This window comes from Oreochromis aureus, linkage group 1, assembly GCF_013358895.1.
Source record: "Oreochromis aureus strain Israel breed Guangdong linkage group 1, ZZ_aureus, whole genome shotgun sequence".
NCBI lineage: Eukaryota > Metazoa > Chordata > Actinopteri > Cichliformes > Cichlidae > Oreochromis > Oreochromis aureus.
In genome coordinates, this window is record NC_052942.1 from 25,285,384 (window position 1) to 25,310,176 (window position 24,793).

The following is a 24,793-nucleotide window of genomic DNA, read 5'->3' on the forward strand; positions in this document are numbered from 1 at the left end:
AATGAGTGTGCTTGCTTTCCCTGTGTCTGATAGCGTTTCAAAAGCTGTTTGTTTAGACCATACTGCTGAGGAAAATACAAGCATACTGTCAGTGCTGTGTAACTTATTTGAACAAGTCCAGAGCCAAATATTGTCTTTTTCTTCTGCCAGAATGACTCACTTGCTCACTACTCATTTAAAGTCTGTATAAATTGCTCTCTATCTTGCATCCATATGTCATTTCCCATAATTATTACAAATTAAAGCCAAGTTTTTGTACCAAAACTGAATCCTGAAGACTTGCTTTTGAAGATTTAAAAATATACCACTTTTACCTAGACAGAGAAAAAAGGTTGAGTCCATCTCAATCAATTTTAAGAGGTGTACTGGACACCTCATGGCTTCTCTAAAACCAGGGCTGTGGATTTTTCAATATGTGCTGCTTGTGTAAATGAAAGAATCACATTTAAAATAAAATAATGAATTATTATCATCCACTTTTTTTCTTTGTAAAGCTTATTTGACGCTGTTCTCTAAACCCACCAGACAGTGAAGGAACACTTAAACAAATAGAATTAGACAGCGGATAACCGTGGCACAATACAATGGAGGGTCAGTGAAATTGAAAACATATTTCCTATTTCCTTGCTCTCTTTCCTATTCCTGTGCGCTAGCCCTGTGCATCTATATGTGAAATAGATTCTTATGCCATCCAGAGTCCTTCACGCTTCTCGGTAGCGACGCCCGTAAGTATAAAGGAAGGTAAGTATGCATGTAGATTAGGTCGGGCACAGGAGATGCACGCCTAGAAGCAGTTGGCCTGTTTTAGTGGAGAAAAGTATTTTCTGCTCGAGAAAGAGAAACACTGGAGGGTAGGCTTTTCTGCAGTGTCTGCAATAAGAGTGCTAATTTCTGGAGGTGTCTCCTTTCGATGGGGGTTGTTGTTAAAGACTGGAAGGCCAGGAGAGGACTTAGGAGGTTTTGGGGGATGCTGGGGGCTTCTGGTAGCAGGTTATCTGTTTAAATAAAGCCTTGCAGAAGCTGTGTGATCAAGGAGGGAAAAACACACATGCGGGGGGGAAAAAAATCTAAAGGTATCCCTGCAGACACACTTTCAAGCACTTGCAAAAAGGCAACACATTTTAGTGTGCAAGAGGTCGCGCACAAGCAAGCACAGACAGTATGTCTCTTTTAACAAAGCATTATGAGACTTATTGTTTCCATGCTCTTTTTGGCTGTTGTGTGTAAAACATGTTTTATATAAAACAGAACAATAGTCAAGGACTGAGAGCAGATGGACTTAGCTGTGAGAAACACAAGAATTCTTCCTGTGGTTTTGGTTTAGGTTTTTTTTTCTTATTTAAATTAAATCTTAGTGAAACTCTCTGAAACATAGGACTAACAAAACCTCTACTGATATAATAAAAAATGTTTGAATTCTTTCAGTGTGAGAAATCAAGAGTTTGTGCTTGCGAATTATCTACCCATCTTCATGACTGCAAGAAAAACAACAAGAGGAAGAAAAAGAGATAATGCGAGAAAGAGAGGAAACTGACAGACACAGGGCGTACTGTGAAAATGCTGTAGATAAAGAGTGGCGATTTCAGATATAGCCTTTAGCAGAACAGCCATGATGGTGGCTGAACACAGCTGTCAGACCCAGATGGTGAGGTGCTAATAACATTCAGAGTTTTGCAGCGCACCGTTTATTTTCTAATAATAAAACTGTTAGCGCTTGCTAATAGCATAGCTCTGTGCTTGCCAAGCACGCGTTCTGGCTGACACTCGCACCCCTCTGTGGCCATTTATGTGCCATACTGCCGAGCTGAACGGGTCTTTACACACTGAGAGAGAGACACACACACACACACACACACACACACACACACACACACACACACATATTGACAGACTCACACGTTGGCCAGATACACCCTATTATGTGTAACCAAGCAGATCACAATGGCCCTAATGTCATTTAGTGTTATAAACATGTAGAGGTGAATGTAAACTCACACATCCTTTCATACACATTTGAGAAAACTTGTCTTGCAGGATGGGAATTTTTAAATTAGGTGAACACATCAATATAAATGAATGTCTCAGCTAATCTGAAGCCAATTATGATGATGATCAGATGCGTATGTGTTCAAATCCACTCACTTCCTGTAAAAAGTTGCTGCTGAGGAGTGCTTGAGCAATCAACCAAATCCACTCCAACAGCTTTTGTATGAGAGTACAGAATGTCCTTTAATTGAAAATTATGGTTTGAAAGTAACTGTTTGCTGTACATTTAGTAATCACGTAATTTCAGAAATAAGAAATCACAGGGGGAATATTCTATGTCAAAAGTGAATTAAAGCTTCAAATATATTCAGAGAGCAACTAAGAAAATAAGCATAATAAGAAACAAATCTCTTTTTTTATTAGAAAGAAAAATCGAATTCCCGAATGGCTTGTGTCTGGACGGTGATTCTGGGCAGAACACCCAGACTCCCAGAGACAAAAACAAAAGGTGCTATTCTCTGAAAAGTGCTGACTCAACACACTGTGCCCTACAATAGAGAGCTGCTGTGGCGTGACACGGTGTGTCACTGACCCTAAAAGACTGCTGTTTCCATTTATAGACCTTTTCATTTTAGGTCGGATCAATACTGTAAAGCCACGTGTAGGTCAGAAAAAAAATATACCTATTTTTTTTAAATCTTCCTTTAAAAAAATTATAAATTCATGCATTTTTCTTCTTTTCAGTAGCTGGCAGCAGGCAGTGACTGGAAACATGAGGCGAAAAAGAAATGGCTGACATGTGACAAAGGTCCACTGGAAAAACTGTGATACGTTTACATAGCATGCGTCTTTTTAACTACCGGTTAGTGTGACGCCTTACACCAAGCAACTGAGAAATGTGTTACATTGAAGTGTACGTGTGTCCGTGTGTAGAAAAAACCCAAAAGAACAAGCTACGTTTGTCAGTATCATATGAAGTTGTTTCACCTCGCAATTTATTTATTAAATATTTCAACAGGAGCCAATTTCCCGTTAAGTGTCATTACAGTGTTTCTGCACACATGTACGCCTGCAAAGTGCCACAATTAATTGGACTTCATTTCCGGGAGATAATTTCCGACTGTTAGGCAGGCTGTAAAGGCACATCACCGTGCACATAATTACACAGGAAGGCAGAAGCAGCCTGCAGAATTTATCTTCCACCCCAAACATGAGAGGCTGGTGAGTGGGACTCTGCAGCAGCCTTTGAAGAGGCATTTATGTCTGTATACTAACTGTCTCTAAATGAGCTAGCACTGTCATATCACTGAGATGCGGCTTAATTTGGGTTTTAAACTCCTGCAGTCTGTGCTTCTATATTACTAAGTCCCTCAAAATATTTACCAAATGAATGAATTACAAAGATGCTGAATTAAATTACATCACCCTGGTGGATAGATGAAAAAAATAGAACGGTGCAGGAACAAGGAACCAGAATAGCAAACACACTAAACAACACGAATTAACTTTAAATTAACTGTGGACTGGATCTCCAGCTGTCTCATGTAGCTGAAAGCAGAAACCTGTGTCTTGAGTAACTGAGCTTCCCTCTGCCACAGTTATCGTTTTTCTTGACATTATGCAAGGATCTGTAACACAGAAGCTATTTTTTTCTAGCTGATTCAGATGTGAAATCACTTCTGCACTGCAAATTCATAGTAATTAAGATGTGATGGGAGATGTTTGAGAACAGGTCCAGGGCTTTTGTTGAAGGTCTTTTTTGTTGAACTGCAAAACAAAACAAAACATTGGTGAACAAAAAAATGTGGACTTAAAGAGGACATTAAATGATTTGTGGAAGCCTATGAGGTGGATTAAGGACTGGTAGGTTGTTAACATGAAAAACATCTAGTTTTTCTCTGTGTATGACTGTGTGTGTGTGTGTCTATGTGTGTGCGTGTTTGTGTGTGTGACAGAAGGTTCCGGGGCTGCTGTGTGCAGTACCGGCTGGCAGGGTGGCTGTCAGAATGGCCCTGTTTCCTGTGTCAGCTCTAAAATAGGTCCAAACACAGCAGAGATGCACGACACACTCTGGCTATTTACAGCACGCACACAGTGTGTGCGCAGGATGCTGCCAAGTATATGAAACCAGACTCGCTCTGTATTGTACTGTATCTGTTCAGAGACTAGAAAAAAAATTGTATTCACTTTAAATGCAGTATAATGGTGCAAAGAAATGTTGCACAGAATTTGTCTTGAAATTGGTCTTTAAAATAGTCAGTGTTATGTAAAATAAATTACATCTCATGATAGCGTATGTGCATTACTTAGTGTGTGCATGTCCTTGACCCCTCCATATGTAGGTGTTGTGAGAGTATCGCGTATAGTAGATGCACTGCGTCCCGCTTATGTCACTGCACCCACCTCCTGTTCACTGGAACGTTGCCCTCTGTGCGTCCGTGACAGCACAACCTCCCAAATGATTCAGACATGCTACCAACTTCGAGGCTTGCGCTGCACACACAGGTAAAGAAGATACACAAACATCCAAATGCACAAGAGCACATTTTATAAATCTGTAATCGCCTTTAAAAAAAAAAAATCCCACATTGATTTTAAATAAAGCACACCAAATTACACCTAATCTAAACTGTTGTTTCTTGGAAAAACTTAGTTCTCTCTTTTGCAGATCACACACTTACAGATGGTTGTGGTTTAAACACCATTTGTGAATAACAGTGTCACATCACTGTTTCACACATGACCCAAATGAGCATCTGAGACCAGCGTACCTGACACATTGTGACACACAAGCCATAACTGCCACTGACCATTTCCCACCACAACTGTTTATATAAAGTAGCAAAAGGTCTGTAGTCAGTTGTCACATCCTATCATCTACCAAGAAGAGTGTCAACAGTTTGACCACAGTGATTCCCATGTAGCTTGTATGTGAGGAACTTAGTTCATATTTGGAGAACCATCACTAGAATACTGGAACCCTTACTGGCTTCCCAAGAATGCATATTGCTCCTGGTGGCACCCGTTTACTCAAGTCAGATTTGATGCACTTTCATGTTAAACTGCCATCAGAAGTTCCTGTTAAAATGGGTCTGTTTATGTTGTAACTTTCTTAAGAACTAATCATCCAAACTATAAAAGGAAAAAAACACAACAACAAAAAGTAAATTAAAAAAATAACACACGTAAACAAATTTCTGATTTTTGTTCTTTGGCTTATTTAAAGTACGTGCACAGTTTGTTTTATTTGCATCTTTTACAACCACACTAGTTTCTCTCCTCTCCTCTGCATGTTGTGTCAATGTATGTGTATGTGTATCTGTTTTTAGCAATGTAGGAATCTTTTCCCACACACAGCAGAACAAAGCACTCAACCCAGGTGAAACACAGTATCAAAAAACAGCTTTTAACCACAACATATTCTAATCTATGTTGGAATATATATTAGTTAATATAAATACGTTGTAACTTGACACTGCCCGTCCCCAGCAGTACATCTGCTAGGTGTGAAGTAGTTACAGTTACTCGCCGCCACTTTTAGATGTTCCGAAGCGCTCTAATCAAGTCCCGTGAAAGATATTTAAATGATGCCTCATCTGTATGTTTAATTTTTGCACTCCACGTTTGCCCACACCATTAGTTTTATCTAATATAGTATATGTAGTTTTACACCGAACCCCCGTAAACAGAGACGGCATCAGGTTTCAGGCCCTGTTTAGTTTCGCTTTGCAAACCCACACTTTCTCTAGAGTATGCTTCACTCTTTCAATCTTACGCTTTTTTTCTCAATCAGAATTTCCATTCAGTTTAAAGAAACAAACGCTTAACGTTTTTCTTCTCCACCGAGGTGCAAAACAAAGAATATGAAATGATAAAAATTACACGCGCATGGACACACACCACAATAAAACAAGGGAAGCTTTTGATCATGGTGCTTGCTTCATGTCTGCATGTGTGAATGTGTGCCTGCATCTTTAAGTGTTTGCGCAGAGGGAAGAGCAGCAAGTGAAATGAGTTGAGCAGAGAGGAGGGAGCCCATATGGCGGTGGTTATCAGTGCGCTGTCGGTTTTCAGTCATCAGGCCCTCTGCATTTGGGTGAAGAAGAGGAGAAGGAGGAGGAGACTTATCTGGAAACCGATAAGGCGGGTCAGGCCTTTCTCAAATTATACGGAAATTATTTTAATTGCTAGTGAGAGCTGCAGAGCTTTGAATTTTATCTCCCTATTACTGTTTGCCTACGAGTGTCTTTCTCACAAACCCACCCCGGATGCCCCCTCCTTCCCCTCTTTTCTCCTGACTCACTTCACCTTATTGTCTATTAAGTTTTCACTAAAAATATCTTTTTATGCACATGCAACTGTCAGCCTCCATCTGGGGCTGCTGAGCAGGGAGTGTGAAGGCTTATTTCTCAGTGTTTTAGGTGTGTGCACCTGCATGGGCTTGGAGCAGGCCACAGTGTCAGCATTTAACACCCAGGCACCATGTGACCAAGCTCTGAACCGGAAAAGTGAACCAAGAAATCTTTTCCTGGTTGATTTGTGCATGTGTGCGTGCGCAAATGCATGTGTTGTGTGTACTTGTGCTCCATGAACCAGAGAACTCAGGTCAGATGCTTCCAGTGTTGGGCTTAAAGCTGCTTTGAATGGGCCAGGCTGTGCTCATCTTCTGCCTAATCTTCCTACTCTGGTGAGTGTAGGGAGGAGGAGAAAAAATCCATAGTCTTTTCATTCTCCTGTGACCACTGTGCCTGTGACAGAGCAGCCATGGGAATGGAGATGGATACAAGCAGCCCTGCTTCTGACCTCCCTCTACTCCAACACAAGCGTGGAGATAAACAGGGCCGCGAGGATCGCTAACATCTTTCTTTCTCAGGCACACACAGACACATGCGCACACACTCATACAGGCGCAGACATCTCATTAAAGCAATAGTAGGTGAATGTTGCAACAGCAGTGTGCCACTGGGAGAGAGGTCTATTAGGGATACTATCAAGAGACGAGGGAAGGAAATGAGAGTCAGTGTACAGGACTTGTGCGCATCTCATTCTGGTGTGGCATATGTGTGATGTATGTCTAATTTTGACCCGAGGGATCCAGCAAAGGAGCCAGTATTAATACTTATTGGCTGAATCATTATGATAATCTAGTGACTAGAGAGTTAATGCAAGATTTCATAGAGTAAATATCTATTACGCATGTGTGTGTGTGTTCGCATGTGTGTGTGTTAGAGAAGGAGAGAGAAAATGACTTGTCCACAGGCAATTCTATATCCATAAGTGAGAAAGACAAGAGAAACTGCTCGAGAGCATACGGCAGGCCATTCATTCTAAATTACTCTTCCCTCCCTGTATCCTGGGGATTTTTGGAGTGATATTCCCCTCCTGCTCCCTCGTTCCCTCGGCTGTCACAACCCGTCACCACAACTATTCCACTTCAGCCACAGAGACAGAGGGTAAGCTTCGTCCCTCTCCATCACCCTCCTTACAAATCTCTCTCACTAATAGCAGTTGTGCCATGCTTGGCTGTAAGTTGCTAATATTCTTTCTTTTAGCCATATGGGTTTGTGTGTGCGTTTGTGTGCCTCTGTGTGTGTGTGTGTGTGTTTTTCCATGTGTGTGTGTGTGTGCAGTGTATTATTAGTTTTAGAAGAGAACAGGAAACTAATCATGTTTTAGTTTTTGCTAACAAGAGTCTCATACTCCAGAATGTCAAACTGGAAAGTAAACAGAGAGCCATTCCTTTGGTCATGGCTTGTATCCATAGAGATGCATGTGTCTTATTATGGTTTGTCAGGGGTCATTACTGTAATTCAAGCAGACAGAAGTTTATACTGAGAGAAGTACGCCATAATATTCTCTTTCTGTTTGTGTCTCTTTTTTTTTTTTTGGTCTTAGCATCTATATGCAGCCGCTTCCGATAATGTCATCCTATACCGTTGTCCGCTTCTTGCAACCAGACACTATCAGCTGTGAACTCATCCCTCTCCTTTAATGATCAGGCCACAGAGAGGAAGAAGGAATAAAAACTAAGAGGAGTGAAGATGTTGTTCAATACAGGGGCTGTGCACGAGGGAGAGGAAAGAGCTTCCTCCGTTCCGCGAAAGACTGAGCAAACTAGGACTGTGGTTCTTTCTTCATTTCAGTTATTTATTTATTTTTTTGCCTCAGCCACAACATTCTTTCCGAAAGGTCTCACACTCGTCCAAGCCAAAATAAAAAGAGAGAAAATGAAAAGAAAAAAGTGACCAACGCGGTGTTTAACTTCACGGTGTAATCTCCTGACACAAGCCTCTTTGACAGTAGTGAGACGCAGAAGTGTGCCACTCTCCCGCCTCCACACTTTAAGGTTCGTTCTCTACGCTGTGTCAGAGGGGCCTCCTCTTTCAGGTCTCTGAGGCCATGCACTCTCCAAGAGTGACACTACCCAAATTCTGTAATTATAAGATGCAAAGAGAATTCCTCAGCCTGGTTAACCAGAACTATGAGAGACGGACAAATATTTACCCCCTCCCCACCCCTTCCCTCTGTTCCTCCTTTTTTAACACGCCCCCACCTCGATAATTTAACAGTAAGAGCAACTCAGCCTTGTAAACACAATAGTTATGTCTGCGCTCACAGAGCCATGAAGCAGACATACAGGCTCCACTACCCCTGCAGCTACTACTAATACAGCTCTCGTCTCCTCTCCTCTCCTCTCCTCTCCTCTCCTCTCCTCTCCTCTCCTCTCCTCTCATGTATATATGTCATCCCTTTATAAAAGCAAAGTTTGCATATCTTTAACAGGGTGCAACTGAAGAGTGCTAAGTAATTATCACAACTTTGTTTTTATCTTCTTCCACCATACATTCCCACATAATTTATAATCAGTGTAAGCAAAAAGAAGCAGAACCTACTGTTGTTTAAATCAAACACACAATCTTTTAGGTCACACACACTTTTCTATATTATGTTATTTGGTTGTCCTCTGACCGAACGACAAGTCTGCACTTTCTCAAACATATATAGTTAAAATATGTTATGTCTGTTCTCACCTCCCATAAATGGCCTCTGGTTTAGTTATGGAACTGCATTTAGACTCCCGATGTTTATTTACAAAGTGATAAATGCTCTAACTGTTTCTTCTATTACAGCACTCCTGTCCCCACATCGCGAAGGGGGGAGGTGGGGGCTTTGGCGTCCACGCACACCATATGTTTCTATCAGTTTATCAAAATTAACTTAACACCCAGTTTTCTTCATGATCTTTTAAACACACCTAATCTTATCAGCTGATGTATTTTTTTTTGACTATCCAGAGAATATCAGTTTTGTCTAAATTGTCCAAGTTGTCTGACTGTGCATTGTGCAGCCACGTGTGAGTTTCTCCACGTTTAGGAGTTTCTGTTAAGTGTGCTAAATGTAAAATGCTGCCTAAAAGTTTAGGTGAGTCAAGTTATGACTAACGTACGCCTGCAAAACAACATTAAATTGCACTTGCAACACTGTTTAACACTGCGGTGATTCAGCTGGGGAGCTCTATAAAGCTGAAATTACTAAGTTAGTAAGGTGTCAGGAATCTATCAGCTAATTACAAAAAAATCTGTATGTTTATTAAGGTAAAACCAAATATTGTTTTAATGGCCAAGAGAAACAGCCTTGTGGCTTGTGGCTCCAGAGCACAGACTAAACATCTAATGATGTGTGTGCATTACTAAAACTCCCACCTGATTGCTTGTCTTAACACTTTGTAAACAGTGTGATAATATCTTAGGCCTAATATCTGTCCCTCTGCATGCATTACTGGGATCCTGGACTGATTAAATACCCTAGCATTTTAATTGAAAACAGAAAGTAAAGAAAAGGAACTTTTGGTGGGAATTTTCCTGTTTGACAGCAAGAAACTGAGAGAATTGTGTTGTTCTCGGAGGCTATTTGTGTTTGACATTAGCAGGTACGCACAATGCATTAAGCCAGGAATGTAAGTAATGTGCGTTTAGACATACAGCCCTAACTACACAGCGTCGACAGCATTGTTTAATGCGCAGCAATAACTCTGTTAGCCTGCTGCTTCTCATTGCTTCTCTTTCTCTCCTCCTCTTTGTCACTCTGTGTGTACATTTCTTAAATGGTGCACTATAGGGTGAAAGAGGAGAGATGAGAGAAGACACTGGAAGTCTCTTCAGAGCTATTAGCTTTGTACCATTCTGTCTCCCCCCTAGCCCTGTTGAAGCAAGATACTAAAAATATTACAGGAACATTTGATATGATGCAGTGCTACTGGACAACTTTTATTCTTGCCTTAAAAAATATGTTGCCGTGTTGTGATTCAAGAGGGGAGCTGAACTCTATCAGTGTAAATGCAGACTTGGCCTCCACAGAGGACCCGCACCCTGGGTGAATGACTGCAAGAGCTGCTATATGGCAGGATGAAGTGTGTTCATTTCCTTATTTATTGACTCACTTGCTTTTCTCTGAGTGTTTGAAATTAATAACAGCCAGCAGAAATCAGACAGAGGGATGAAAATCAGCACTTTCCCTGCAGTGAAGCCATTCATCAAGCTAACGAGGGGGAGAATAGAAGTGGAGAGGGGGGGAGGGAGAGTAGTGACGTTTGGAGAGGGAACAGAAAGCGGGAGGGAAGCAGGTGCAGTGTGAGGTGAAGGGAGGGAGGGAGGGAAAGTGACGCTGGGAACAGAGGGGAGGGGAAGGAAGCTAAGTTTGTTTGGGAGGAGAGTCATTTGGAGGATAGCGGGGCAGACAGAAGAGGAGGAGCTGTGTGGCACTCTATAAAGAGGAGTAGCGATAGAAAGAAGGACAAGTTTGACATTGGAATATAAATAGAGGGAAGAGAGAAACAGAACGCAGGCAGGATTTCCACAGAGATCAAGTCAAGAACCACCAAGTCATAACTTGAATCTGATGATGATGTGTTGATATATTTTAAAGTCCATGCCACTGCTAGTTGATAAAGGGCGGAGCCGCTGGCTTTATGGAGCTTTATAACAGCTCTTGCTCAGTGTCTGGGTTCTTCAGGCCTCTGCAAGAGGCATCGAGAACCTAACAAAACAACACAGCAATGATATTTCTCATAACACTTTTAACAGTGTAGAATAAGAAATATACTAAACAGAACTCTTTTTCAGCGTCCCCAACTTTCATATTTTATCTCGCTTCCTTTCACTGATGGGTGATGATGGGCCCGCCCTCACTTTAAAGGCTTCACCTTGTGATGGCTTTGGTCCCACGCTGCTCTGCCTCCCTACAGTCCACTAGAGACTCAACAGTATCTCACACCCAGAGTAGGGCTGACTAAGCACTTACCACTGAGTCTCTCTTCTCAGAGTGAGAAAGGAGCGCCATGCTGAGAACTCTGCCACAGGAAAATAATTAGCAAAGTGGAGCTCTGCCCAAACACACGAGGCTAAATCTAGTAGCACTTCACAGTCAAATGAAACTATAAATCTCAATTCTTTTCCTTCTGTTTTTGCTTATTTGTTTGCCCCCTAACACCCACCCCCACACACACACATATTTTTCTTAGGATACATAATTTTCACGAGTAAAATCTTTGTTTCATGATAACTTTTTATAGCATGAATTTAATCAGTGGTACTAAAACTTAGTTCAATCTCATACAGTCTTGTAATGAAAACGCATCTATTGGAAGCTGCACATTGCTTTGCACTCGTTCTTCATGAAGCATCTGAGTCACTTCAAGCTGACAAATTTGTGATAGGTGCCTTGTGATGACGCAAACTGTGTCCATCTCACTGTACATGGATGTATGTATTTTTAACTTTAAAGTTAGACCACAGTGTCTTTGGTCATCAAGGCTAAATATAGTCACCTCCTCCTGAACAGTCTCCAGTTTCTCACTCCTTTCCGAGAGGCAGGTGGAGCAGATAGGAGGAGAGGGGGGGAGGTGGGGTAGCACCCAGTCTTGAATAAATCATCCCACAACTTTTGACCCATATGGAGGAGGTTGTTTTTATACTTCACACTGCCCCCCTTTCTCTCTATGGCCTCTGCACCCCTCTGTCCCATTCATTTTCTCCCCCACATGACAGGTTAATCTGGATCGATTTCATCTGCCCTCAACGACTGAGACCAACATCCTGGCACCCAGAAATAGAGCACGCTGTGACGGATTCGCCTCCCACTAACCATTACCGTTAACAAGCAACTCTAAGAAGGGATGGGCAAGAGAAGATGTTTTGGGAAGTTTAAAAACATCATAATTTGCTGCACAGAGGAAAAACACCGATGTGAAGAAACGAAAGACACTTGTTAAGATGGGAAATTGAACAGTGCGATGAGCTGTGGTATGTGGGTGATGCTGCTTCAGTAGGTTTCACCCAAACCACCTTGTCATACAATGGTCACATGACTGTATGCTGTATCTTTATGTGAGCACAAACACTCTCACACACACACACACACACACACACACACACACACAGACCTTTTCCCCCCAATCTATATTTGCACTCCACTTTCTCACAGCCTCTTACACTGCATATACACACACCTGGCATTTTATCTTTGTCAGCATATTCTGGGTCCTTCAGCTCCCTACTGGGCTCTGAACTCCAGTGTCTCTTTGCATGGCAATCCCCTGAGCTGTGCCTACCTTTACAACACACAGGAAAAACACACTGGCAGGTAGTTTTATACCAATGTTAACCTCTATTTACAGTATCCTCATACCAGCTCTGCATCTCGTGGCGTAAATACATTTGTGCCTGCGAAAATCTTTTTCTTCTAGGATTAGTTAGGTAGAGGCGCAGTGACATAGTGTCCTGGTGGCAGTCCAGGCTCGAGTCAGGACACTGTTTCCCCAGGCAAGGACACCAAGACCTGGCTCTCCGTCTCCATCACTCAGCTTGTCCTCCTGGAGCTACGTGGCCAGACTGCTCATCACCCCAACCCCCCCACCCCGTTCTTCATATGCATGGATTTGCATAAAACAAAGACATGGCTCTGCCTGGAATGTCTGCCATGGTTGAAACTGCTAAGAACGGGATGGACCAGACCACACTGCACGCAGCACCTCTAAGTTCAGCTGGCAGGTTGTCAGAGCACAACATCAGCACAGCGCATGGCAGGAGAACCGAGATTTACGAGGCCGCGTAAGATAGACACCCTCATGGTTTTCCACTTTAATTCGTTTAACATCCGTTCCCATGGCATTGTTTATATTCGACACCCCTTAGCAGTGAGCAGAGGGCACCTAATTCACAGTGATGACGTGGGAGGAGAATCAGAGCACTTAAAACACTTCATCTAAAGATGATTTGTCCTTGTCTTCCCTGATGGCTTTTGTCCTGCTTCCCCTCCTGAAGTTAAGTGGATCTGGCGAAAGGCCAGCTACTGATCCCGCTCCCCACTTAGAGACAATCAAGTAAATAACAGCACATACAAATACATGTACAGAAGCACACACACACAGTATATTCTGCTTTACGTTGGTGGAAAAAGTTAGAATGCAAACGCTCTTTCATTCTTATGTGTCATGATGAAGCACATTGCAGTTGTTTGCTTTGGAACAATCAGTGAAACCATTACAGGAACATTTGGGTTTGCAATATACATTCTCCCAGGTTGCCCTTTGTCTCTGCAAATTGATATCAAGACTCGAATCTTATTCTTCAGTCTTTGTCACTGGTGCAAAACACGAACATATAATTTGCATTTGAATGAGTGGCTCTAATCTGCTGGTTGTCCTGATCGGGGATGAGGGATGTTGCCCTAGACTCAAAACTTCATGTGTCGTGTCATTTTTCTTCTCCAAGGATTAAAATAAGGTATGATAATGGATTTGATATCAAGGAACGTTATTGCATCAGGGAGATAGATGTGGTAGAGAGATATTGCCAACATTAAGAAGGTGTGTGCTCTTTAGCATATACAATGCATTATGTATCCATTATAAAAAGCTTACAGACATGCATTATGTTTTAAAACATTCAGTAGCATATGTGGTGACTATTTTCTCTATTTAACATGACTGCCTGATATTAATGAATAGTTAATATGGATTTAATTGTGTAGCGCTATAAATGAAAAATGCATACCATGAATAATACTTGTATACTATAGCATAACACAGCTATGTTTGGTATTTTGTGCAAAGCTGTGGTATTTTTCTAAAGAAGGAATATTTTGTAAACTCAACAAATCTGATATCGCTCATTGTTATTAAGCAGAAAATTTTAAAAAAAGAAAAATATTTTGAAAAGGCCAAAGATATCAGACATTTACCTCAAGAATCCTCAAGGGCACGGAGGGATGGTGCTTGAAATCACAGATGGAGAAATTTTCTTGATGACCTGAAGAAGCAGAAAAGATTGGACAAACAGATCAGATAAATTAATATCAGCGTAAATATGCTTGGTGTCACATTTTCACCCTCTTCCCTCCTGTCTGCATCAGACACGCATATACACAAGAAGGCCCACACAAACAATCACAAAGAAACAAGCAGACTCATTCTGAGCAAGATTCACTCTCACCTTGTCTCTTTGGTGAAATACACTACATGTATCATAGTAGATGTTTGATGCTGGGGGAATTGTAAAAATTTACATGCAAATAGATTCTACAGGCGGAACACCATGCATCAAAACACCGTAAGCACAAGAGACAAAACTAAAGTATCTAAGCGTACGGCGTGCCGTCACACAGACAAGGCAAAATAGATTTTTTTTTCTTTTTTTTGTAGAGGCATTTATTTCTGTTCATCTCATTCAGTTGAATAATTAATTGTTCTAACAGGGGAGGAATCGTGGCAAATAAAAAAGAGAGCGATAAAGTCCCGTTTCCCTGCTACCTTGTGACTTAAACTTTCAGAAGTACCCTGGCAAAACATACAAAAGTGAGCATGTTGCTTTAGGCAGGTCCAAATACAGTTCATATCCCCTATAAATGTTGCTGCACAAGTAAAAACATTAGCTTAGCTCTTAGCTCCCTGTGCAGATTCCAAGCAAGGTTTAAAGTTCCTGGAAAATAACAGCGGTGGAAATAATTTGCCTGTACGCTACTGTGAGGGAAATTTTAAATCACTGGATTTTCAAATAAATGCCACATAGAACCGACACAAAAGCAGCGAGGCAGCTGTTGTGATGACAGATGTTGAGAAAAACCCCAAAAAACCCAAAAGGCTCCTAATGGTGCTAAACTGTGATCAGCAGCCAATCAGCTGACAAATCATATCACCTGTTAGATACAGCAGGATGTCTTAGGTTTGCTTTATTTCACCTGTCATTCATGGTGAAAGTACTTAAAGTCTAAAAATATATATGCTGAGATATTACTTGGACTTACCTAAACAACAAAATTGCACTTACATCTATGCTCCATGTGTATCGCTCTGCATGCAGCTCCCCCTTTGATACTGATCTGCTTTAAAAGTTACACCTGAGGAACCAAAGGAATGGACTTAAATGTTTAGAAAACAATAACATTTGTGGAGCGCAGAGGGATTTCACTCATGTAACTAGATTTTTAGTGGGAGAAATTTCACAAACATATGCCCGTTTGAAAGACTGTTTGCCTCACTTTTTCTTTTACTCTGTTAGCGCTTTAGCGCTGCTGCATTTATTTAAGTCACAGGCTCTTGGTTTGGGTCCATTTACAGACATATAAAATTACCCCAGCAAATCCCTACCACCTCATTACCAACATAACCTGCAGCCAGTCTTTCAAGGACGACTCTCTAATGACACCACATGTATCAGCTTAATGTCTATTTGAAGCAAGCTTTCTGCCACAAAAGGAAGTAAGAAATGTACAGACATCATAGACAGCAAAGCGTAAAGTGTAAGTATTGATGCCTGGCATTTATTTATTCCCAGTGAACTGCACTATTGCACCATTCCTCTCTTATACGATTGTACTATTCCTCTCTTCTACACTATGAAGTGAGAATAATGTTCCTTTTTTTGTTTCTGTACTTAGACAGACCATTCACAGATGTGGCTGCCACCTGGTTGTGTTGAGACACCTGACTGCTGCTGCTGCTGCTGCTGCTGCTGCTGCTGCACATCCTCTCTCCCATCTTCTGTCGACAGTGGTGTTTATCCACAACCAAACTCATTTGGAACATTTTCTAACTGTTAACAAAAAGCAATATAACTGTGGCCCTGAGATGTCCTCTGAACATGTTTAGGAATATGAAAGATGCTCGGAGATGCTTCAGCTCTAAAAATGTGCAAAAATGAAAATAATAAAAATGAAAAACAGAGGCAAATTTCATGCAAAGGTAGGATGAACAAATGTGAAAATTCAAAGAACAAAAAAGAAACACAGATCTTATTCCATTTATTTTGGATTCATCATCACACTAAGACAGATTAGAAAAATATGTTTTAAAAAAACACAGTTGAAACTTGGCACTTTTGATATTTTGTAAGTCTTTATTAACCCCAGTTGTGTAAAATGTGACAGAAAGCCACAGCTTAACACACCCACTCTGAGTCAGTTGATATTTAAGACAGGAACAATGAATTTACCCCAAGTACGACTGGCTGCTTTGTTTTGCAACACCCACAATAAAAGGCTTGAATGAAGTGGGTGTGAGAACAAGATTGAATGTTCACCATGTGCCACAAATATTACCAGACTCAGAGTGACTCGGAGGCAGCTCGGCTAAGTGGGGTTAAGTAAGTAAATAAATAAATAAATAAATAAATAAATGAATACCTGAAAATAATCAGAATGAATGGCAGCGAGAAAATAAACCTGGCCAGCTTAAGCCAAGTGCCACTGCCCTTCACAGCATATTTAATATACAGTTGTCCTGCACCCTGTATTTAAACGCCTTTTGTGTGTGTGCTATTATAATATAGCATTATTATATAATTTTTTCACAGTCAAAGATATATTATTTGTCTTCTTGCAATTCAAAAAAAAGTAAAGATATGAGTGAAATACAGGATGTTGATAATTAAAAAATATATAGCAGGGAGTAGTGCTGAATTTACTGGATACTATGCCATGTTGGATGTGTGTGTACATCTCATTCATTGGGTTCTGGGCAGAGGAAATGAGCATGAGTTCCCCAGGGCAGGGATTACGCTAATGACTTTGAGAGCAGCCTTGTGCACTGTAACTTTTGACCTCTGCTCATCCTCTTTGACAAAAAACAAAACAAGAGAAATACACATGCATGCACACACACGGATTCGTGCATCTACACCTACAAACACATACACGACATACCGTGCGAAACAGCAAGACAAAAAGATTTGCTCCAATTGTTCCTCTGGCACTTTCTAAAGCCTGTAAGAATTCAAACCCCCAACCGGCTCTTATTTTTGGTTCTGTCAACTGGCGTACTGGTACTTAACTGAACATTGTGCTGCATCTTATGCTGTCAACCTGCATAGCGCCAGCGTTCCACATGAGTGCCTTGCTGGAAGATCGATCATTTTATCACTTACATAACCGCTGCGTACGGGCACCACAGATATAAGAGGAAACATCTTTTTACAAATTAGATCTGTCTTCGCAAAAAATGCCATTTAGCTCGGGGACTCGAGTGTTTGAGTCACACACAGAGAGAAGCACAAGTAACACTATGCTCTGAAACAAAAGAATGGAGCAAATCTATTCTTTTGTTTTCGTATTGTAAGTTGGTGAGTGTGTTTTCATGTCTAGTATGCGTGCGGTGACTGTGTTTTAGTGGATGGACATTAGAGGTCTAAATGATCTGTTCCAATGAGGAAACAGTCAAACTAAATAAGTTTAAGAGTCTTATAAAGAAGCCCTGAGCAAAAAACAAATGTTCATTTTTTACATGCCACTCAAAACACATCAAAAAAAACCACTGCACTGAAAGCATGGTTTAAAGAGAGGCAGAAAAGAAGAGACTTTTAAGTAAGGAGGAAATTATTTCCTCTTTGAAATGGCAAATACAAAAACATGTCTTTTAAATGAGGGGAAAAGCAAATGATTATCCTCTCTAAAGTCATTTCATACATTGTTGTGGTTAATGTGACATATCAGACTATAACAGTACTACTGCTTTAGATGTAATTAGATAAATTGAGAAAGAAGGAGAACGGCTTGGCTGTAAATTGCATGGTGTGTACATGCTAAGACCCAACACTGGCACAGCTGCACAGAGCTACACTCACGATTTATCATCTTTACATCGCAGGAGCCACTGGCCCACACCACTATTAATCATCAGCAAAATCATTTAATTCAGCCCAAGCCTGACTATTGTCTCAGCTTCTCCCCTCACTCTGGGCAAATCAGCCACCACAGCAGCAGTGCACACCTCAGATCTTGGGTTAAAACTGTCTTTCTCCCTCTCCCTCTCCCTCTCTCTCCTTTTTGATGAGCTGTGTAGCACATCATCATTGGCAGATGGCGCAGAAGCTTGCTTTTTTGCAAATTTAACAAGTATGAAATTTATAATGGCAAAGACTACGAACAGTTGAGCACTTACTGCTTTAACACACTGACAGTGCGGTTCATTTTTATAAAAGGCGTTCTTTGTCTGTATCCGTTGGACACTGATAATCTGTGGCTAAACTGCAAAACAGAAGACAAATCCAGATTGAATCTTTCTTCAGAAACTGTAGCGTTTCCTCAAAGTGTATTTTGACACGTTGGTCTTCCTGTTTCAACAAACAAATTGTTCCGGATGCCCACAAGCCTATTCCTTGTGAACTCAGCAAAGAACTTTTCCTCTTGTCTTTCTGGAAAGTGGCAAGTTTAGTTCGTGTCCAAGTGTAGTCCAAAAGTTATGTTAAAAAGAATTCAGCGTATGATGTAAAAACACCAAATGAAATGCAAGATTGGGTACAGCAGAGCGGAGACTCTTCTGCTAACCACAGTGGCTGACATAAATTGGCACCTTCTCCAGCGCCCCCTCACATGCCTGACATGGCTGTGCCCTCGGTGCACCCCGTCTCCCACAGCATGTCTGCTTCAGGCCAACGTCCAGACCCACTGACAAGCAGGATAGAGCTGGATAAAACTGAGAAAGCCAAACGATGACATGCTAATGACTGTAAGTGCAGAGTGTCCGAGAAACACGGTAAGCGGGCACAACAGATAAGTAAGCAAAGAATGTGTAAAAAAGGGTAAGTGAAGGGTACAAATATGAAGCATGCATCATTCACAGCCACAAGAAACTCACAGCGTTGTCATTATTACATACTGCCACTCAAGGAAACACACACACACACACTTTCAGATTTACACCTAAGTCCAAATACACGCCTGCATACTCCCACATGAAGCAGCACTTAAGACAAGCACACACATATGCACAAATAGAAATGCTCACACATGACCAGACAGTTCACAATAACATTAACAGGATTTATCAGACATAAAATCAAACTGGACTTCTGCAAATAAAAATTAGGATGAAATTCATGGACTGAGATGCAAACACAATATTTCTAACACATAATTATTTGATTATAACGATAGAATCACGTTGGAGTTTAAATGAAAAATGTCGGCAGGTAAGGTCTGTTTCTCCCTTTTAGGATCATCATCATAGGAAATAATAAATACGTATATTTGTATTTGGTGTTAATTCATGGATTGTGAAGAAACATGCGTCTCTATCATTCAACAGACTGGCAAAGCAGAAATGTTTAATTAGCTGCACGCCACTGTGATTTATTATTATTATTGTTAGGCTTCATTAAGTGATTGCAACAATGAACTTGCATCTCTACATTTTACAATTTTTTTACACTGCCAGCCTGAATTGCTTTCCTTAAATGTTCAACTCATTCCTGTTTCTGATTCTTCCAAAATGGTCTAAGAAGCTCTTACTAAATTAATTCTGGCAGAAACACCTTAAAAAGAGGGTAACAAGACCCCTGTAAGCAGTGTTAAAATGTGGGGCAGTAATATGGAGATGACATGTTTTCTAGTTTCATTTCTGTGTGTTTCACTCACAAACAACAAAGAGTCTCAGGACAACTCAAAAGAAAAGTGAGAAACTTATTGAAGACAATTACATACATTTATTGCATATCATTTAATTGTATGAAATGAGAAACGAGCACATATGAACATCACATATGGTTAGTGAATGAAATAATTTTGCACAGCAAAATATATATATATATATGTATATATATACTATATGTAAGATGAAAGATTAATTAACATATTTCCAAAATTTATTGGCGAATGGTACTCCCCCCTTTTATACATGCAGGGTGACACTCCCTGACGATCTAATAATGTCCGGACATTATAGATTAGAAAAATTACTTATTGCTTTGCAAATTTTTAGGTTTATTTAAGAGAAAACAACAGTATACCCTGAACTGATGCTAATATCTCCAAATGGTACGACTAGGTCGTAAACGAATGTCAGATCTATCTTCTTGGGAGATGGAAAGCTAATTTTCCCTTAACTTCCACATGACATTTTTTAGTGCATTTCTGTTCAGAATAAGTCAGTTCAATCAAGAAACACATTTTCAAAAGCACAGTAATTTACTTAGACTCCGGTTGTGAGAATTATCTTCTCCAAATATACTTTTTTAAATATAGTTATTTAAAATATAATAATAAAATGTGTGGCGGACACCAGATCTCTCACACGTCGGTTTATAGCACATGCTGCAAAAGCGCTGTTTTATGCACTGCACAATACTGCTCACTGTATAAATTGGAGCCGAGCCAATTTCTCTTAATCAGTGTGAAAAATAGTTTTGGGCAGCAATCTTAATATTAATTATCCTAGAAACTATATGACATAAGCTGTAGCACATGATATCTTTTGCATCATAGATTATAAAACTTTGTCTTTAAATTACGCTTTAAAAATTATTCAGATGATGACAAATGCACAATGGAATATATTTAAATAACAACATAGGCTTAGCAACAGACTAAACTTCCAGGAAATTGACTGGTAATTTCCTTCATAGTGAAGTCTTTTCTTTTTCCCCTCGCACCAGGGTCCCCGCCGACAAACTTCCACCAGGAATGCCAGCGCATTCACTGCAGTCTTATGACAGCCGATGGTGGTGCACTTCAACACAGCTGAAATGCACCACTACAGGGGGTGGGAAGTCCTGTCACTTTTTTGTCTCTGTCCCAAAAAAGTGAGGAGGCCTAAATGAAGTATGAGTGCCATGCTGGAGTCATCCGACAAAAAAGGACATCTTCAAGCACAGAAAGAAAAACCATACATGTCCAGCATGCAGGGCAGTTCAATAACACATCTCTTTAAAACAATGAAGAGTTTGTAATGGATACAGTCTTTTGTTGCTCCACACAATAACAAGCAAACGCATGAGATGAGGTGGCGTCAAACGGCAGGCTCGCAATCCTCCAAGTTTGGCAGACAAAAAAAATAAAAATTAAAAAATAAAAAAAGGAGAAAGAAAGAAAAAAAAGGAAAAACATACTGTCGATGGATGCACTTTTGATAAGAATCTGTACACTGAATCAAAAGTAAAATGATGAAAAAGGGCCAAGTTGATGAACTTCAAAGGAGTATACTTAGTGCTTGCATGCACACTTGGTATACTGCGGCATAAAGTTGGATCAACTTTCAAATATCAAACACTGCAAATCTAATGAACAGAGATGAAAAAAAAAATCTTGACAGACAAACTATGTGTAATATACAGAGTATGATAGCAAAAAGTAGAAAGTTTTCTCAATACGCCTCTTCTAGATTAAAAAAAAATGCGGATAACAAAGCCCTCCAAATATACAGCAGTGGTAGAATGGAGGGAACTTGTTTTCAAAAAAATAAATTTAATAAAAAAAAATCAAAAAGTTGATAAATTAGTTCTTGATCTAGGCATATAGTGGGATTTGCGTCAAGTAAATAATAAAAAAAAAAGTTTCAGAATGAAAACTTTTTACGCGGGGTGAGTTATTCATCTGATATAGTTTTATTTCGCGATAATGTCGAAACTCACATGAAAAACTCCGGAGATGAAGGGTTGTTGTCACTGCTGGATCCATTTTCTCTGAAGCCGTTGCTGATGAGCTTCTCATACTTTTCTTTGTACGCGTCCCTCTCCCGGACCAGCCTGGAGATCTCTTGCTTTAGGTGCTCGACCTGCTGCATGAGTTGTGTCTTCTCTCCCTCCAGGACGTGCCGCTGCTGAACCCGCTTGAACCGGCAGGACTGAGCGTAGCCTCTGTTCTTTAGGGTCCTCCTCTTCTGTTTCAATCTGATCACCTCTTCTTTGCTGACCCCCCGTAGCTGCCGGTTGAGCTCCCGCACTGACATGGTCACCAGCTGTTCGTCTGTGAACCGCTCCTCCAAGCGCATGTGTGGGTGATTTGTCCCAGAAGTGCCGTTGGACTGGACGCCCGGTGCCTGGTGGTGGCTGCTGCTGTGGTGGTGATGGTGGTGGTGGTGGTGTTGCGCTCCGTTCTGAGCGGCTGCCGCAGCAATTACTGCCGACACCACCGCCGCGGCGGACCCCATCTCTTCCCCGGCCATGGTGCTTCCTGCTCCGGCTGCGCCAGCAAACTGCTGGCCCCTGGCATAGCCATCGAAAGACTGGAGCTGGTGACTGCTGTTGATCAGCGCCTCGACCGCGTCTTCGGGGCTGAAGCCCAGCGCCTCTGGATTCAGCTGCTGTTGATAACCGGACATCCAGTAGAAATCCTCAATGTGTGTCTTCTGCTCACTCCCCGAGCCCGGACTGGGCGCCGAGAAGCTTGGGGAAGGGGGCACCGAGCTGCAAGGCGTGCTCATCGGGGTGGAAGACAAGGATCCCCCGGCGATAAGGCGACTGCACTGGCTGATGTTGCGATCGGGCTCCACCGGCTCCTTTTTCACTTCAAACTTCATCAGATCGAAGTCATTAACATATTCCATGGCCAGGGGACTGGTGGGCAGGTCGGAGTTGCTCATTGCCAGCTCTGATGCCATCCTCTTGCTGCTGACAGTCCTCCAAATGGGGTGAAGAGCAGCTGTCAAACTGGGTTGGTTGGGAAGAACGTGAGCCAGTTTGATTTTTACGCGTTTGTCTTGAAACTGAAAAAAAAAATTAGGTTTTCAGCGTCCTTTTTGCAGCCGCGGACTTGCAGGCTTGTGAGAGTAGAGTTTCTTTGCAGAGTCTATTGCACTGACACACCAGTGCCGCGCGTACGAGTAGCGGAGTCCTTTTTCAGCATGTGAAATTCGGCGGTTTTGGATTTCAAACATTTAACACTTTACGGTGTCTTCATGAATACATTGCGCACGCGGAGAGGGAAACACACCGAAAGTCAGGGAGTAAAAGCTCACTTGCACGTTCTAAGCTGCTGTCTGGTGGGGCGATTTTTTAGTGGGATCACACAGCAGATGAGTTTAAGCATTGTAGCCGCTCTGACGTCAGGCTGGAAATGGGAAATTGACTCGGACGATGAGCCAATAGGGTCGCACACTCTAACAGCTAATTAACATATTAGTAGCCTAGAGAAACAAAACTTTCATCTACCGTCAATGGACGCCAGCTGAGTGTCAGTCGGGGCATAGATCCTTTTGTTCTTATTATCGTAATTTCGATTTCAATTGTTTTTATTTATTTGTTTATATATTTATTTTTTCGAAGTATGAGTTGTAAGTGGAACGAAGCAGAGGATGCATGCTCTAAATTAATTACAAAACGGAGTTGTAATGCTTGACATATAGAAAAAAAAGAGAGAAAGCAATCATAAAACAGACCTTACGTAGTTCGTGTAACCCTATAGCGTACACTGGTTATACATTTTAAGACAAAAGTCTTAATCTTGCGAACATTACCTGAAAAAAAAAAACCCCGTCCACTTCCTAATGGCAATGTCTGATATTTGTCTGAATGTACAGCGCAATTAAAATCTAGAAACTATGTTTTATCAACTAAATATAAAACAAAAGTGGCATGTAAAAGAAGCTGCGCGGTAACTTGACAAAAAAAAAGGAAAAAAATATGAAAGGCGGATTGAAGAGGTTGTCATGTTTTCGCACACCATTATAAAACTCAACACTGCCACCTTTTGGGCATGCTAGTGAAAGGGATTCCCCTCCCCATCCAGTCCACACAATTTTCGAAGAGTTGAAAGTTTAATGAAACGTATGCTGTTTGCAAAACACAAACACATATACACGGTCCGAGTGTCGTTGTTTTCTTCATTAACGTAGGGAAAAGACATAGTACCCCGATTAAATTTCAAACAACTTACATAACAAAGTCAATTTTGTATTTTATGGAAGTAGTCATATCAGAGGAAGTGGATGCGGGTGAACCCGCTGCTCAGTGCAAACTGATATTCTGTAAAAGCCATAAAACTCACTTTATCTGAGTACTCTCTCGTACATTGCTCTTTATCTCAGTTCAGAGGTCTCCTACATTTAATTGACTTGTGTACAGCACTAACATGAGTCAGTCTTAGTAATCCAGCTTCCACTGTAAGTCCTGTCTAGTTAGGTGACTATAGTTTCTTTACCCCAGTGGACACAGCATGACCTTTTAAAGTCAGAATAAATAGTAAGGTTTGTATACAGTTTGTATACAGTGTATAGTTGAAGTCTCCTATTAATGTATAGGCAAAATGCAATTAACTAATGACTGATAGCAGCTCACTTAAAAAAAATAAAGCAGTTTGTTAGGGAAAATAGTGATGTAAGCCACACTGTGGCCCTGTCTTACTGGCCACAAGAGTGTTGATTTCTTTTGTGGCCTATTTTGACGTGGTGCTGACAAATAACCATTTCTTTCCTGTGACAAAAGCCTATAATCATAGCCTGTTTCCCACTCTCTCTCCAAGTGTATGATCTCATCTTTTCAATGATGTATATTTTTAGATTTTTGTATGCGTCCTATTTAATGATAGTTCAACTCAGTCATGT

At 41.0% G+C, this 24,793-nt stretch overlaps 1 protein-coding gene across 2 annotated transcripts in view; it reads right to left on the reverse strand.

The window, feature by feature from the left end:
* The window catches only part of mafa (v-maf avian musculoaponeurotic fibrosarcoma oncogene homolog a (paralog a)), a 69,298-nt gene extending 45,525 nt beyond the window's left edge, over positions 1 to 23,773 (reverse strand). The window contains exons 1-4 of one of the 2 annotated variants that reach the window (XR_005612855.1): positions 21,885 to 23,773; positions 14,227 to 14,294; positions 4,390 to 4,479; positions 3,658 to 3,753 (exon numbers count right to left, since the gene is read on the reverse strand). Coding sequence is in view for 1 of the 2 variants with exons in the window: in XM_031756955.2 (XP_031612815.1) it covers positions 14,267 to 14,294; positions 21,885 to 22,852 (996 nt within the window). In the remaining variant the exon portion in view is untranslated. Of the gene's footprint in view, positions 1 to 3,657; positions 3,754 to 4,389; positions 4,480 to 14,226; positions 14,295 to 21,884 lie in introns of those variants that run through there. The other variant, XM_031756955.2, reaches the window with a different exon arrangement.
* Positions 23,774 to 24,793: the final 1,020 nt, after the last annotated feature.